The following is a 16619-nucleotide window of genomic DNA, read 5'->3' on the forward strand; positions in this document are numbered from 1 at the left end:
GAAAGGAGAGGATCGTGGATGTCATATAAAGTCACAAAACCTAACAGACATGATGCCACTTCAGCTCTATGTTTTAATTTAAACTAAGTTTGTTAAGACCTAACACTTCAAAGAATTCCAGGCACTCAAATACAAAAACACAATGATATACTTGGTGGAATAATCAAAAGTTATCATGAAAAGGTTATCTTAGATTTTACCTAGAAAGTAGTGAACACAGTTGCCCAAAAGCACACTATATCCAGTAACTTAATTTGCCTGAAAACCCAAAACATTCGCAGAAATTAATGACCAAAAAAAAAAAAAAAAAAGTGAATTTTCAGCTCGAAAACAATCTTCCATAACAGGAAAAAAAAATAGGTATTTTTCCAATTAGGTCAGCAGCTAAGTAACTCTTTGTGAAAAGGAGAATTCCATCTTCCTTGTTTAGAGAGAGAGCCTAAGCAAGGTTTCTACAATAATGAATAAAAGGCAGCCTAGGGCACTCTCTCCTCTTCCATTTATCATCGATTTCCTCTCAACACGAGAATTTCTTGGTTCACTGTAAGTCTTTTTCTTGTCTGTGTCCATTTACCCTACTATGTTGAAATACATGACACATTTAAAAAATGGATTCTTCGTTGCTAGTTACAGCTTCAGGACTCACATATAAACGAGCATATAAAAGATGCTGCTTCAGCACTATTTACAATAGCCAGGACATGGAAGCAACCTAAGTGTCCATCAACAGATGAATGGATAAAGAAGATGTGGCACAGATATACAATGGAATATTACTCAGCCATAAAAAGAAATGAAACTGAGTTATTTGTAGTGAGGTGGATGGACCTAGAGACTGTCATACAGAGTGAAGTAAGTCTTAAAGAGAAAAACAAATACTGAATGCTAACACATATATATGGAATCTTAAAAAAAAAAAAAAAAAGGTTCTCAAGAACCTAGGGGCAGGACAGGAATAAAGACGCAGACGTAGAGAATAGACTTGAGGACACGGGGAGGGGGAAGGGTAAGCTGGGATGAAGTGAGAGAGTGGCATGGATATATATACACTACCAAATGTAAAATTGATAGCTAGTGGGAAGCAGCCGCATAGCACAGGGAGATCAGCTCGGCGCTTCGTGACCACCTAGAGGGGTGGGATAGGGAGGGTGGGAGGGAGGGAGACGCAAGAGGGAGGAGATATGAGGATATATGTATACGTATAGCTGATTCACTTTGTTATAAAGCAGAAACTAACACACCATTGCAAAGCAATTATACTCCAATAAAGATCTATTAAAAAATTTAAAAAAGATGCTGCTTCTAATGGTACTGATGAACATAGCTGCAGGGCAGGAATAAAGAGGTAGACATAGAAAATGGACTTGAGGACTTGGGGTGGGAGGGGGAAGCTGGGGCGAAGTGGGAGTAGCATCGCCATATAAACACTACCGAATGTAAAATAGTTGGCTGGTGGGAAGCAGCCGCATAGCACAGGGAGATCAGCTAGGTGCTTTGCCATGACCTAGAGGGGTGGGATAGGGAGGGTGGGAGGGAGGCTCAAGAGGGAGGGGATATGCGGACATGTGTATGCATATGGCCGATTCGCTTTGTTGTGCAACAGAAACTAACACGTTATTGTGAAGCAATTATACTCCAATAAAGATCTATTAAAAATTTTTTCAAAAAGATGCTGCTTCTAAAACTGCACTCTCTCCTGTGATGCACCATGAGGCAGTCCAATACCAGTCCAGAAATTATTTTCGAAGTACACAGTGAAGGCAACACTGATAAATGACTGAGTTACTGCCTTCAATTAAACGAAGTAAATTGTATCGCTTCCTTACCTTTCTCTCACATTGTCCTGTTAGTCTCATGTACGAAGTTATTCAATGATTTTTTTAAAAGAGAATAGTCAGCCTTCAATCAACCCAACGAGCCACCGACTCTTCCCCCACACAGAGGTCATTCAAACACTGCTGGAGAGCACCGCACAGCCACGCAGAGCCATCGGGCACTTCTGCGCTGCTCTCGCTGCCGTCCCCAGGGCCACGCTCACACCTTCACCTCTACCCTCCTGTCCTGCTCTCTTCCCTCACCTCAGCACTAAGGGAAAAAACGGAGACCCTGAGCTAGCGAGTCACTGAGCTGCCAACCTCGCGCCCCCCAGCTGAACGTCACTGACGGCCCTTCGCACTCCCTCCCGCCGAGCAGAGGCAGACCGTTCTCCCCGTCCAGGACCCACGGCCCCAGCAAGGCCCGCGTCCCATTCCTGCCACACAGCATTCCGTCACTCAGACCCCTCCCTGCGGCTCCAGTCTCTGATAGGTTTCCTCTCCTCAGCTCCTAAATATACTCAATCTTTCCCAGCTTACAATTATCCCTAAACCTTGTACCAACCTCAGCATCTTTCTTCCTCCCAACGCAGGAAGTTTTCTTGAGAGAATCATCACCAGGTTCTTACCTCTCTGATACCTTATCACTCCACTAACATGGCAAGTGCTAGGATCAGCAGTGACCTTAAAGTGCCAGGTCCAACAGTTACTCTCCCCCAGAGAACCAGACCTCTACCTCCAGCTGCTTCCGGGAAAGCTCTCGCCCCTCCTCTCTCCAGCTGAACTGACTCACAGCTCCAATGTTAACTCCACCACCATGAAAGAAAGGCAGTAACGTAGCGTAACAGTTACGAACAAAGGCTCTGGAACCAGCCTGCCATGCTCAGCCACTTCCAAGCCGTGTGCCCTTGAATGAGCTTCCCACCTATCAAATGGGGATAACAGGGCACATCCCATGGGGTGTGGGGATAATCTCATTAGCTAATATATGACAGGCTGGGCTGAGAACCAGCTACAATGTGTACTCTCAAACACACAAACCTCCCTGGTAGAGAAAAACTAACTTTACTTCTCAACATATTAAGAGAACATCATTAGATAAATTTTCCAATATTGCTGAAAATGCAAATTCTCCTATAGTATGGTGGAATAATCACATAAGGAAAACAGCAACTGACAGAATTCACCTTCCTGAAGAGGGTCTCCCAGATCCATATTCTGCAGAATTACAAAGTAATTCAAGAAGTGAGGAATTACAAAGCAAGTAGGCAACGAAAGATAAACATAAAAACTGCAGCGACAATGTACCAAAGTAAAACTCATGCCATAACAATGTTTACAGACCAATTTTCAATATCCACCTCCATAATGCTGGAATTTAAGTACAAACTAAATGAGAAAAAGTAAAGATAATATTCCTCTAAATTTTGGAATCAAGGGCGTTTAAAAAAAAAAAAGACGTCTGCAGTGCAGAGAAGAGCACCTGTCTCAGACGCAGTGGAAACACACGTGCGTCCAGTGGTATCAGCGAAGCACAAAGCTGAGTCTGTATAACACACCATCGACCAAAATAAACCCCAGAAGCCAGTTTTACATGAAATCCTCCAGGACTGGTGATTAACCAATCCCAAAAGTATTCAATGTGTCATGACTATTAAATGAATCTTTTCTCACAGAACTGAAAAGTGAGTGTGCACGTCTTATGTGTGATTTTTGCTTCTATCATGACGTCCACTTTAGACATTAACGCAGGACAACATCAGTGCCAGGAGGAAACGGGAACAACTGGAACTCTCCTACTTTGTTGACAACGTGTAAACTGGTTTAGAAAAGTGATTGGACTGCTGGACCTAAACTCACATGTAACCTGTAGCCCGGCAACTCCATTCTAGAAGTGCTCCAGGCGTAAGTGGTTACATCTACCAAAGGCCATGTACAGGATGTTCATAGCAAGATATTCACAACAGCCAAGAACCAGAACTAACTCAAATATCCGTCAACAAGAGTATGGATAATATTCATTTAATAGATTACTACACGGCAATAAAGAGATGAATTACTGCCAGGTGCAACGTGAGTGACTCTCACTGACACAATACTGCACAAGAATTCGGACACACAAGAGTTCACACTGTGTTATGATTCCACTTTTATGGAGTTCAAGGTCAGGCAAAACTAATGCATAATAACGAAAACCTTTGTGGGAGCCGAGGCGAAGGAAAGTATTCAGTAGGACACATGATGTGTAAATGCATTCAGCTGAACATTTAAAAATCTATTTTACTCTATGTAAGCTGTAGGGGAACAAGATTTGCCATCTTAAATGGGTCCCTTTGGCATGAGGATTATTTTAGGGTGATTATTTTTTTTGAAAGCAGGGGATTCAAGAAGTCTGTCTTTGTACCTGCCCCTTAACTGCCTAAAGAACTCAGACAAAGGCCCTGGTCCAGGAAGGGCACTGTCACCGGAGACCTACAAAGCACACGGGTCGGCGCTGGGGGGAGCTGTGCGGGGCCGGGAGACCAGAGTCCTCTGTGTGTCCCACTGTCCCTGGGGGCCCAGCAAACATCTGTCACCAAACATCTGCTTTCCTTCCCATCTCCGTGTGAACTGCCTTCTTCCCGCTGAAGTCCCCCCCGCCCGGGCACCCCCTTCTCCTCTCTCAGGCACCACATCTGCGGCCTCATATTACGGGGCCCCTGTACATACGTAATTAAGTCTGATTTTCTCCTGTTAATCTGTCTCACGGCAATTTAATTCTTTGGCCAGACAGAAGAACCCAGAAGGAGCAGAGCGTAATTTTTTCCTCCCCAACAAAGTTATGACATAAAAATAAGTGACCAAAGAAAGGAAGGGAGGCAAAGAGGGAGAGAGGTTTTGTCAGTCAGAAGTTCTGCCAATTTATCTTTGGCAAATCACTTTAAACTCTTCAAAATTGTTGTCTCATCAATAAAGGAAAGCAATACCAACCCAATTTTTTAAAAATAGCACTAAATTAAAAAACAAAACAAAAACCTCTGCTACTCAAATCTGAACTCACATCAGTTAAACACAAAACAACTGTAAGGTACATTATCATCATTATTGTTCTTGTCATTATTGTTACTTCATATTCAGGAAGTAAAACACATATAGTGCAAGAATTCTCTTGAAGTTGGCTTATTAAAAGAGACCCTCTACCCTCTAGTCAATACTCATAAAATACCTATATTAAATTAATACCTAAATTAACTTAACATAATTTCATCTTAGACTTAAGTCTTACCAAGAAAGTAATTTCACTGTTAAATTACAAATTTATAAATCTCCTTCAAGTATTACTTTCAATCTAATTTTCTTAGGCGTATAATTTAATTACATGACTACTGGGATTCTTTATTGCAGGAAAAAATTATTGCAGACTTAAGAAAATGTGATTTACTTTATAAATCACTGCTTTGTATGCAACTTCCGAGAACACATCCAATGTACAATATTAGGGTACCTTATTATTGTTATTGATGTTATAGTTTGAAAATGATATGTAAAAGAAAGTCTGGTACTGAAATACTTTACCATTTAATTCTCCTTTGCATTGCCAGAACGTACGCAATCCTTCCAAATATCTGATCAGAAAAGCAAAACTGACAGGTTCTTATCTGTTCTCCTTTTCTTAACATTTATTCTTTGCATATATTTTAATGATTCACGATGTTTAAAACGTACTAATTTTGTGATAAGAGGATACAATGAAGATCATCCAAAAATTGCTTCAGGTAAATAGCAATGCTCTGGAAACCTGCACCAAGACACGTAAATGATTGTGAACTTCTCTGGGTCCTCACAGACTTTACAAATCACAGGCTAGAGGGGACCAGAGTTAAATAAGAGGGCTGCACTATGCGAATTCCTGACGCAGCCCCTCATTTCTGTTACTCGGGTAGCACTTTTGATGCACTTATGGACAAACAGTGAAGAACCAAATCGTTAAAGTCCTCCAACTCTTCTGAAAGACTGAAAAGTCTTAAATTAAAAACAGAGCCTTAAATTTAAAAGAGTCAAAGCAGTAAAACTACCTTCACATTAACAAGGATATTAGAACTGTCAGAGAAAACAATTTAAGGAATGTGGCCAAAAGCCAAAAAAGCTAAGGTTGTTTTTTTTTTCCCCTTTCATTCTAAAATGTTGTTATTACATGCTAAAACATGGATGAATCCTGAAAACATAAGCTAAGTGAGAGAAGCCAGTCACGGATGACCACATATTACGTGACTTGTGTACAGACAGTGGCCAGAAGAGGTGAATGCAGAGACGGAAAGTAAGTGAGTGGTTGCCAGAGTTTAGGCAAGGGGGTTAGGAATGGAGGTGACTGTTTCAGTGGACACGGTTTCTTTCTGGGGTGTTGAAAGCGCTACAAAATCAGATGGTGGCAATGGTTGCCCAACTCTGTAAATATACTAAAACCAATGGCAAATGGAAAGATTTTATGGTATGAGAAACAGATTTCAATAAAGCTGTAAACAAGCAAACCAAAAAGCCTACAAAAAACTGCAAGTTTGGGGCTTCCCTGGTGGCGCAGTGGTTGAGAATCTGCCTGCTAATGCAGGGGGCACGGGTTTGAGCCCTGGTCTGGGAAGATCCCACATGCTGCGGAGCAACTAGGCCCGTGAGCCACAACTATTGAGCCTGCGCGCCTGGAGCCTGTGCTCCGCAACAAGAGAGGCCGCAATAGCGAGTGGCCCCCGCTTGCCACAACTAGAGAAAGCCCTCGCACAGAAACAAAGACCCAACACAGCCAAAAAACAAAAAAAAACTGCAAGTTTACTTGCTCACTCACACGTGCCAGGTTTCCAGGTGCTCAAGAGCCACGTGGGGCTACCAGAGTGGACACCACAGATATAAAGAACATTGCCGTCACCCCGGAGAGTTCTACTGGACAGAACTGCTCCAGAACATTAAAAGGCAAGATAAGACGAGCGATATGGAGAACCTGGCAACCTAATCACGTTACTTACTACCAACGAGACCATGTCCATCCAGCAATAACCAGGGCCGGAGCAGGTCTACAACAGAGAACAGGACGCAGGAGCGGAGAGTTACCACGGTCCCCTGCACACAGGTATGAAAGAAGCTGGACAGAGGGAACAGAATGCCCAGATTCTCCTGACTCCTCCAAAGGCTGGGAGAGATCACGGTGTTCCTCTTTTTGTCAGGGCAGCAGCCCAGCAATCAACATCTAAGCCTGGGCGACGTCCTCGGAAACGCAGAAGATTGATAATTCCCGTGCAAGAGCCAACAAAGAACTGAACAGACAGTTGAAGGTAAGTTAGGGCAAGTACATGTCATGTGATATAGTTTATTATTTTTACATTTAGGTAAAAACAACACAAATCATTTTTAGAACATTTCATTTATATAATGTCATTTAAATAAAAATGTCTGTAATGATCCACTCGTAACTTATGATGATGATTCTGTGCCACTTTAAAAGCCAAGACTGTTGCATCCTGCGAATTTCTCATTTTGCTGTGTAAAGCTTTGTTCTGTTTGTTTTATACTGACATCAAGTGGCAACAGCACAGGATGCAGTTTACCAAACTGCTTTTCTATGCTGTCTGAAAACCTAAAGGGATTTTAAGACATAACATGGATATTCTTTACAAGTCTGAGTAGGTGAGGCAACTTGGAGAATGCCTGAAGCTCCAAGTCCAGTCCAGGTGCCTCAGAATCCTCTCAGCAAGGAATTTGTCTCCTTGGGGGTTCTGCCACCATGAGCGGATGACCTTGGGCAAGCGGTGTGCCTTTCCAGCCTCACTGCTCATCCCTAAAACGTGGCTTATGGTGAGACCGATGTCAAAGACGGGGTGTGAATATTCAAGGAGATGTAAATGCAAAACGACTAAAACACTGCCAGGCACACAGGAAGAGCTCCACACATACCAGCTACCAATTCTGATCCCCCTACTGAAATATAAGTATCAAAGGAAGTGCTAACACCTCTCTGTCAACTTCTTTAAGTCTGCCTTCCAAGTTGACAGCCTTCTGAAAAAGTAGGAACCTCCAGCAAGAGACAGGGGGTATGTTCAGGTGTGAAGGGCACTAAACGGAAGAGAGGGGGACACCAAAAGCCAGCTTTTCTTCACTCAGAATCACCCCTGATGCTAATTCCGTTTGGGATATACGTGTCTGAGTCGACCAGATAAACCACTTTGACTAACCACCACCAATTCAATAGATCAGCGTTGTTCTTCCCACACACCGGACAGAAAAGAGCAAAAGAAGAATGTCACGTCACCAGAGCTCGCACCTCACTGCGTGAGCTTTACTAACTTCCAAACACTTTAATAACCGCTTAAGTTTATTCCGAAAACACCTTTCAAAAATTTTACAAATAAGTCTAATTAGACAATTTTTCAAATCAAACAATTTTTCAAAATTTCAAACTGGTAGAAAGAAACTCAAGTCATGTAAAATAAGGATTCCCAATTTAAACATCTGCTTATGGCTGAATATCCAGACTTCGAACCTACCGCCTCCTTCCCCCACCCTGGCCCCAAGACTGCTCACTTAGTTCTGTACCCTGTTCTGATTTCGGAAGACGCGCGGCCATTTTCCGGCCTGGCGCACTATTTGTCAAGTCCGCCGACCCGCGCCCCAAGAGCAGCCCCACGCCTGGCTTTGAGAGGGACTGTGTCGCCCGCTCTAGTCTACGAGCACACACAGGGCGCGGCCTGCGGGTTGTGGACACGGACCCGGCGTGGCCCCCACACAGCTTCGCTGAGGTCTAGCACGGGCAGGTGGGAGACACCATCCTCGGAAGGTGCTTTCCGGTTTCCCAGAGATACTTCCAGCAAAGGAAGCGGAACACGCCTCACCTACCTTTTTAACTCTCCCCCCACCTCGCTCTCGGCTGGCGCTATCCACGCCAACCCATACTTGTCCAAATCTATTGGCAATTCTTGAACTAGTCTGAAGACAGCAAAGTTAAACCACTCCCAACCGGGGGAGATAACCCTAACCAGGAAAGGAACTGGGGGGACATGATTAGCTTTAACCTTTAACCTTTTGGCTCTACATAAATGTGGGGCAGGATTGGCCCGAAAAAGGGGGAGGGAGAGTCTGGCCACCACGTAGGCCCCCATTAAACCCTGAGCGACTCAGGCAAGTAGTGGGTTTTCGTGCCAGCGGGGAACGGAACTGTTTTCAGCTGCCTGGCGCAGGGTTCGTGTACCTGTCAGACGTTCGCGTTCATGAGACAGCTAAAGTCTTAAGAGAGGAGCTCTGCTTTCTCACTCGACTTGTGCACCTGAGTCCAGACTTGCTCTGATTCTCAGGCCTGAGATAAAGCCGCCTGAAGAGAAGAGCAACAGGAAGAGGAAGTCCCACGCCCACCAACAGCAGAAAGCAACCGCACAGCCCAGAGAGGCTTACTTTACACACAGCTTTCACAACACCATTAACCCAACTGGAGGTGACACCAAATCCACGGATTTACATCCGGGGGACTAGTGAACACCTTCAAGACGTTAAATGTCTGTGACTCAAAATAACTTAAATTCAGGGTGTTAGGAGGCCAGTGAACGAGGAAGGGAGGTACTTACATCGCTTGAGGAGACCGTCCCTGCTTCAACAGCGACGCCGCTGCCACGCAGTTTCTATTACGAAATAAATAACTTATTACTTAGTTTTGCTTTTAACTTTATCCTACTTCATCAGCTTACGAAAGAGAGCTAAGCAAATTTTATCACTGTTTTCCTAATCCTACTGAACGGAGTATCATCAGCTAATAAAAAACGTGGGGATGATACGAAATATTCTAAACGCTGTTACACTCTTCCAGATCATATCTTCATCAATAAATTATTTTAAAAGGAACAATAATAAACTGAATACTAAGTTCCAATTACATTTCATAAGTGAAGCTAGTGCACATTTCCAAGTCTCAGGATTTACTTCCTGGGTCATTTTTCCAATGAGACAACTGTCTTAAGCTGAACTATCTACACTATATTCTGTGGCAAAGCTTTCAAAACAGGTGCCTGATGATGGGAAGGTACTACATGGAACTTAAAAAATTAGGTTATCCACAGCAATGCTAACACATTATAATGACAATCAGAACCTCACCTGTTACACAGAAATGACCAAAGAAAGTTTAAGGTAGAAACTCAGAAGCTGAATATGCAAGAGAAAAGTGATCATGAATTTCTGAAAGGAAATTTTTATTTTGTTTTATTCAATAACTTATCTACTAAGTGCCAGGCATAAGCCCCTATAACCCAAGTATAACAGTTAAACTATTGGGAAAAAGGCTCCTAAATGTCTCTATAAAGTCAAAGAACAAAATATCCAAATTGGCACCTAATTCAGACTTTTGAAAGTCTATTTCTATTAGAATCATGAAAATGTGGTCCTTTTTTATGAGGGAGAAAACGCTTATGATAGAGAAAAAGAGACCTTGCAGAAACAGTGCTATCACGTGGCATTTAAGCAAAGTAGAAAATAAAAGCCCGAACGAGCCTCTGCTTCATGCCTGTCACTGCACCCTGATCAAAGGCTGTGGACAAGTGTCTGCCCACAGCAAGGGTGGCAGCCAGCCAGAGCCCAGCGGAAGCAGTGACCAGACTCTGAGGCACGGCCAGACGGGCCTGAAGCCTCTCCCTGGGGCAGGACGTGCAAAGCAGCAACGCCAGACAGTAACTGAACAAGGCCAAAGACTCGGCGATAAAAAGAGCAAGCGCGCTGGAAAGATACAGAAAGGTCTTTAAGAGCGTGTGTCTCACACCAAATCTAATGAAAAGTGTTCCAGACACTGAAATCTCTGCTTCCACTAGTGACCGGAGAAATATCCCCCCAATTGCTGGACATGGTTACAACCACAGCTAATCATTCTAAAACTGACCAGTCATCTGTGAGGCACAACATAAATGTTACTCCTACGAGGAAAAGTCTAAGATGAAACAACCCAAAATGTTAGCGGCACACTGCAGCGTGCATTCTTTGCTACCAGATCTCATTTTATGAGTCCAGCTAGCATAGAGCCTTATTACCACCAGACCATGCCTAACACTAAAGCAGAATGAAGTTTCCTCAAAGGGAGAACTAATCTTATAAGAGGAAAAAAGAAAGCGGGGGGGGGGGGGGGGGGTGGGGGGGTGGGGGCGGGTTACCTCTTTAACTAAGCGCTCTGATCCCAAATGATACACATGTAGAAATAAATACATCTCATCTTCACATACGTATTTTTCATGTTCTAAGTATCTTCTTTTTGAAATACCTCACAAACTCAGTAAAATCTGCAAAACTTGTGGCTCTTGTAAAAATACTTTTAAAAACTAAGCCCAAAAGAGTGTTAAAATGTATGCTGTTGACAGAAAAAATAATTGCTTTTGTTCAAGACACTTCAAAATCTCTCTATCCAAACAGAAAAGGTTATTAGGCTCCCCCAACAAAAAGGCAGGCAATGATAAGACAAAAAATAAATCGAAGCAAAATGTCATGGTGTCTCTCTCATGCTTCAAATTAAAATCTACTAAAATCATAAAGTCACCAGCAATCTAAATTACAACTTTCCAAACCTTCATTTCAAATAGGCCCTTACTTGTCATCTAGCCCTGAGCCCACCATGCCTCCCAGCTTCTCCTGGCCCATCCTCCATGTCCCGCCCACACCAAAGCTCACTCCCTCCTGCCTTTCCTTCCGTATACAGATACGCCTCCCCACCCAGCTCAGCTCACTCCTTCTCCGCGGCTCACTCCCTCCAAGACCCCTCACCACCTCTCACTTGGTCATCAGACGCCTAAAGGAAAAGAAACCCTCCACTGAGCCGTCAGGAGTGTCCCGCCATCCGCCCTGCGCTGGGGAACCCAGAAGACAAAAGGGAAAACTCGTCATCTGCCAGCCGTCACCCCGAAAGCTGTCCTCCTCCACGAAGAAGCAAGCTCGAGGGCCCTGACAGCAGCGAGACCACAGCAAGCAGGCTTCGTGTTTCCCTTTGGGCTTAAATTCAACCCCACGAGGACACGGTGAAATCCTGAGAGGGAGTCACTGAGGAAGACGTCCTCTCGGGCTGGAGAGAGCAGCCCCAGGCCACCCAGTGGTGCCTGGGACGGACTCCTGGCCAGGACTACAGGCGGGCTGACTAATGAGCCGTCCCGTGCTGTCGGCAGCCAGGGCCAGTTTGTTTATTGGTTGACTGGTCAGACAGTTTGGCCTGGGTATGTGACCAGAGGGCATAAAGGACCCACTGCACACTTTCAAAGAACTCTCTCCAAACCAAGACTCCTGGCACCGATCTGGGTGGTCCAGGGTCCCAGGGCAGAGATGCTCGCCCATCGCACCGCCTCTCCTCCTCTCTCGTGAGCCTCCCACGAGTGCACCCTCCTCTCTCGTGAGCCTCCCACGAGTGCACCCTCCTCTCTCGTGAGTCTCACACGAGTGCACCCTCCTCTCTCGTGAGCCTCACACGAGCGCACCCTCCTCTCTCGTGAGCCTCACACGAGTGTACCCTTGGAGCTGTGTGTGTCCTTCCAATCCTCCAACCCGTGTGATCTCGGCAGCCGCCTTCCTGGAAGGGAAATCCTCCCTACCTGCTGAAATGAAGGGAAAACCCCGAGTGGCAGAAGAGACAGGAAGGTCTGAGCTGAAGCCAGTCACAGGCAGAAAAGGTGAAGCCCCTACCCGACCTGCAAGCAGCACGGCTGACTCATCAAGCTCAGAATGCCTCCTTTTTAACATAGAGTTTCTGTAATTTCACATAATTACCATAAATAGCTTTAGAGAACATGGACGTTATATTCCTTTCAAAGATCCGAAGAGGAATGTCTTTTACCTGTGAACTCAGCTGAGTCTTTATCCAATTGAAATAGTAATTTAAGTCACTGCCTTCCATCAATTCTTTTCCCCAAGCTGCTAACTTGGCAATAATTCTTGCTGCCTGAAAAATAAGAAATACATTTGAATATTATACTGATTCTAAAAATCACACCATAGACCCTAAGAAACAGGACTCATAACCATTTTGCTGCAGGATTTCTTTTAGCACTCAACTCCTCCAAAGATAATAGATTATATTTCATTTTTAAAAATATTTCTAATATGGTCAAATGTAGTTTTAAATTATTTCCATTAAAGTGAACCAAAATCAGTTGTGTTTTTAAGAATTTCACGACATTCCCTGCATTATTCTGAGTTTCAAAAGTAAGATTAGGATTCATTATAAGACCAGCAAAAATCAAAAGAACACAAAAATCCTTCTTAGCGACTTTTACCAAATCACTTGCCAGAGTTCTGAGCAATCGCTCCGACAAACTGCCAGCCACTAGCTCGGTCATTCAAGCCCTTGTGAGTTCTCTCAGTTACAAACCTGTATCTTGGTATAAAATATATCCTGGGTATTGAATAGTCATCTCTCTCAATAGAAACAAACACCCTTTTCTCCTCACTCAAAAACTTGTCAATTTTCTTCAAGCTACAAAATGAATCACGAAGGGAGGGTGCGAGGGAGATGCAAGAGGGAGGAGATATGGGGATATATGTATACGTACAGCTGATTCACTCTGTTATATAGCAGAAACTAACACACCATTGTAAAGCAATTACACTCCAATAAAGATGTTAAAAAAAAATGAATCATGAATTTTTTAAATTAAATAGGCAGTATAAGTGTATTTTATCAAATCATCATGTTGTACACTTTAAATCTTATAATTTTGTCAATTACCCCTCAATAAATCTGGAAATATATAGATGTAGATACACCAGGGGGGAGGGGGGAAAGGCAGTATAAAATACTACTTCTCCACCCACAAACCCAATTTAATAAATATTCTTTCAGTACTTTCTATAAGCAAGTTAGCGTTTCAAAGCTCTAATCATTCAGCAGGAGTTAATCCTAGTAGAGACCGTGAAGGCTGATTAGCTAAGCCAAAAATACACTGAGGTCTGTTCCCAGACGTGCACACAGCGAGGGAGGTGACAGAGGGCAGCCTGTGTCGTGGCGTATTCGGGAGCCCAGCACCCCGACTCCCTCGCTTTGCAGTGACATGCGGTCGTGTTCACGTGCCTCGCTAAGTGAGTTCACGGACACGCTATCTAACTTAAACTGACCTAACTGTCACAAAACAGGTAAGTGACACGAAAGGATCCCTGTAAGGAAATGGGAAATTGAAAAGATGACCAGCAGTGTAAGCACAGGCAAAAGGGCAAAGACAGAGGAACGCGAGGCCCGGCGCTTCCCCTCCCAGCACAAGCTCCTCCCCAGCACGGGGTAAACCACCGGCCATCCAACCCTCAAAATCTGAAAGATTAGCCAAAAGTAACTGAAATCATAGAGAAACTGAAACACAGACTTGGCTACACCATGAATAATGACGAATCTTACCCTAAATGTGTATTTGGTCTTTAACATATTTGTCAATTTCATTATAAGACCATCAAAATTAGGAAAATGTTTAAATCATGTTTCCAGACAGTGAAAACAAGCCTCTACACAATTTGAAAGAAGAAAATATATTACTGGCTTTTTTTTAAAAAAGTACTCTTTAAAATAGTTTATTTCATGAGTCCTCCTTTTTAATTTCTTTTTACGAATGTTCCATACAATATACGAACATACTAGTACATAAATGAATATAGATATATATGGAGAGAAAGAGAAAGCGTGTGCTCAAAACTGTTTCACTGACAGTGGATCTTGCTGCGAAAATGTAAAGACATCTACGAAATGCAGCCTCAGGAGCGCCCCCTGCAGCCCACAATGCGCTAGGAACAGAAAAGGCCTGTACAAGGATTGATTCTCTGATCGTCCTCTCAGACCTTCTGCCCAGTGTTAACACTTCCAAAGATAGCCTTTCAGGCTAAGTTTAAAACAGAAGTGTATCTAAGATATTAAAAAGCAATTAATTAACTACTTAATTAAAATAAAAATTAAACACAACAGCTGCTTCAAAGCAAAATTTAATTTCTATAGTAAAATGCAGTTCATTCTGTCACAGACCACCTAAAGCTGTTTGCACATGTGAATTTACCACAGGCTTTATTTTTAAATTTTTATTTATTTGTTTGTTGTTTGTTTGTTTGTTTATGGCTGCGTTGGGTCTTCGTTGCTGTGCGCGGGCTTTCTCTAGTTGCGGCGAGCAGGGGCTACTCTTCATTGCGGTGCGTGGGCTTCTCATTGTGGTGGCTTCTCTTGTTGTAGAGCACGGGCTCTAGGCGCGTGGGCTTCAGTAGTTGTGGCACGCGGGCTCAGTAGTTGTGGCTCACAGGCTCTAGAGCGCAGGCTCAGTAGTTGTGGCGCATGGGCTTAGCTGCTCCGTGGCATGTGGGATCTTCCCAGACCAGGGCTCGAACCTGTGTCCCCTGCACTGGCAGGCGATTCTTAACCACTGCGCCACCAGGGAAGCCCTACCAAAGGCTTTTATCTCAATGAGTTCATCAAATGCTCTACAAACTTGAACTGTGTCAAAGCAACCCTGCCTCCTCTGACCTCCCAACACCCCACATTACTAACCTCCAATAAGGAAGCGTTGCTTTGAAAAGTCAGCGTCAGAGCAGTCACTCTTCTGGGTACTGGACATTACCAAGTCACAACCGGCCCGGGTGCATTTCTTCCCTGAATCAGAAATGCGACCAATTCAAAACTTACCATATGAACAGTAAAGAGATCCTGGCGATTCAACATCGGCAGAAAGTAGGACCAGGCGGTGTTCTTGCTACGTTTAGCATAGTCAAAGAAAATGCTAACGCGTTGGTGATTTTCCTAAAAGAAAAAAAAAAAAAAAAACCAGAAAGAAAGAAAGAAACATCACTGATCAGAATGCATTTTCCTAAAGAACGTAACGATTATGCACTGCTTCTCAGCCTTTTGTTTTATGTCCCCTCAATCCGTGTTTTCTTTTTTTTTTTAATTTATTTATTTTATTTATTTATTTTTGGCTGCACTGGGTCTTTGTTGCTGCGCGCGGGCTTTCTCTAGTTGCGGCGAGCGGGGGCCCCTCCTCGCTGCGGTGCACGGGCTTCTCACTGCACTGGCTTCTCTTGTTGCAGAACACCGGCTCTCGGCGCGCGGGCTATAGTAGTTGTGGCATGCGGGCTCAGTAGTTGCAGCTCGCAGGCTCTAGAGCACAGGCTCAGTAGTTGTGGTGCACAGGCTTAGTTGCTCTGTGGCATGTGGGATCCTCCCGGACCAGGGCTCGAACCCGCGTCCCCTGCATTGGCAGGCGGATTCTTAACCACTGCGCCATCAAGGAAGCCCCGGTGTTTTCTCTTTCCAGTCAGTATGAGATTTGTCTCCCTGTTATTATTACAATGGGGCAGGGGGTGACGATGGGGGCCGGGGTAGATAGTTTTAAGTAAAATCACCTTGAATTATTATGATTAGTTTAAATCAGGTGAGCCACGATAACAGACCCTCTGCAGGTATAGCACCCGAGCTACATCTCTCCTCAGCCTGCCCCCTCAGTGCTGTCTGGACACCTCCACCCTCCTTCCACACAAACAAAATCGGGAAGGGCAGAGAGATCCCAATTCAGCTGTAGACGGGAGGATCAGCAGGAAGCACTTCAAGCTGCTTACAGACAGGCCAGGGAGACAGGGAACGAGAGAAACCTCGGATGTTCTAGGTGACCCTTGGCACACGGTGATAGAAAAATCGGGGCAGATGAAGACAGCAAAACACAGCATAGCATACCAGCAGGTAGATCAGAGGAACAATTAATTCTTAGTTGAAATCATGCAAACTCTGTCACCGAAATTTTCTCTGCATATCACTGGCTGAAATCCACTATCTGGTTCACTAAAACATGGTGGTTAAGTAGCAATATTTGG

General features: G+C 44.0%; 1 protein-coding gene across 3 annotated transcripts in view; it reads right to left on the reverse strand.

Moving 5' to 3' along the window:
• Positions 1–16619, reverse strand: part of ATP6V1H (ATPase H+ transporting V1 subunit H) — a 62610-nt gene that overhangs the window by 34423 nt on the left and 11568 nt on the right. For 2 of the 3 annotated variants that reach the window (XM_061172288.1, XM_061172286.1), the window contains exons 5-7: positions 15439–15552; positions 12625–12729; positions 9395–9448 (exon numbers count right to left, since the gene is read on the reverse strand). In XM_061172288.1, coding sequence (XP_061028271.1) covers positions 9395–9448; positions 12625–12729; positions 15439–15552 — 273 coding nt within the window. The remainder of the gene's footprint in view (positions 1–9394; positions 9449–12624; positions 12730–15438; positions 15553–16619) is intronic. The other variant, XM_061172287.1, reaches the window with a different exon arrangement.

Source organism: Eubalaena glacialis, chromosome 17 (assembly GCF_028564815.1).
Source record: "Eubalaena glacialis isolate mEubGla1 chromosome 17, mEubGla1.1.hap2.+ XY, whole genome shotgun sequence".
NCBI classification, from domain to species: Eukaryota; Metazoa; Chordata; class Mammalia; order Artiodactyla; family Balaenidae; genus Eubalaena; species Eubalaena glacialis.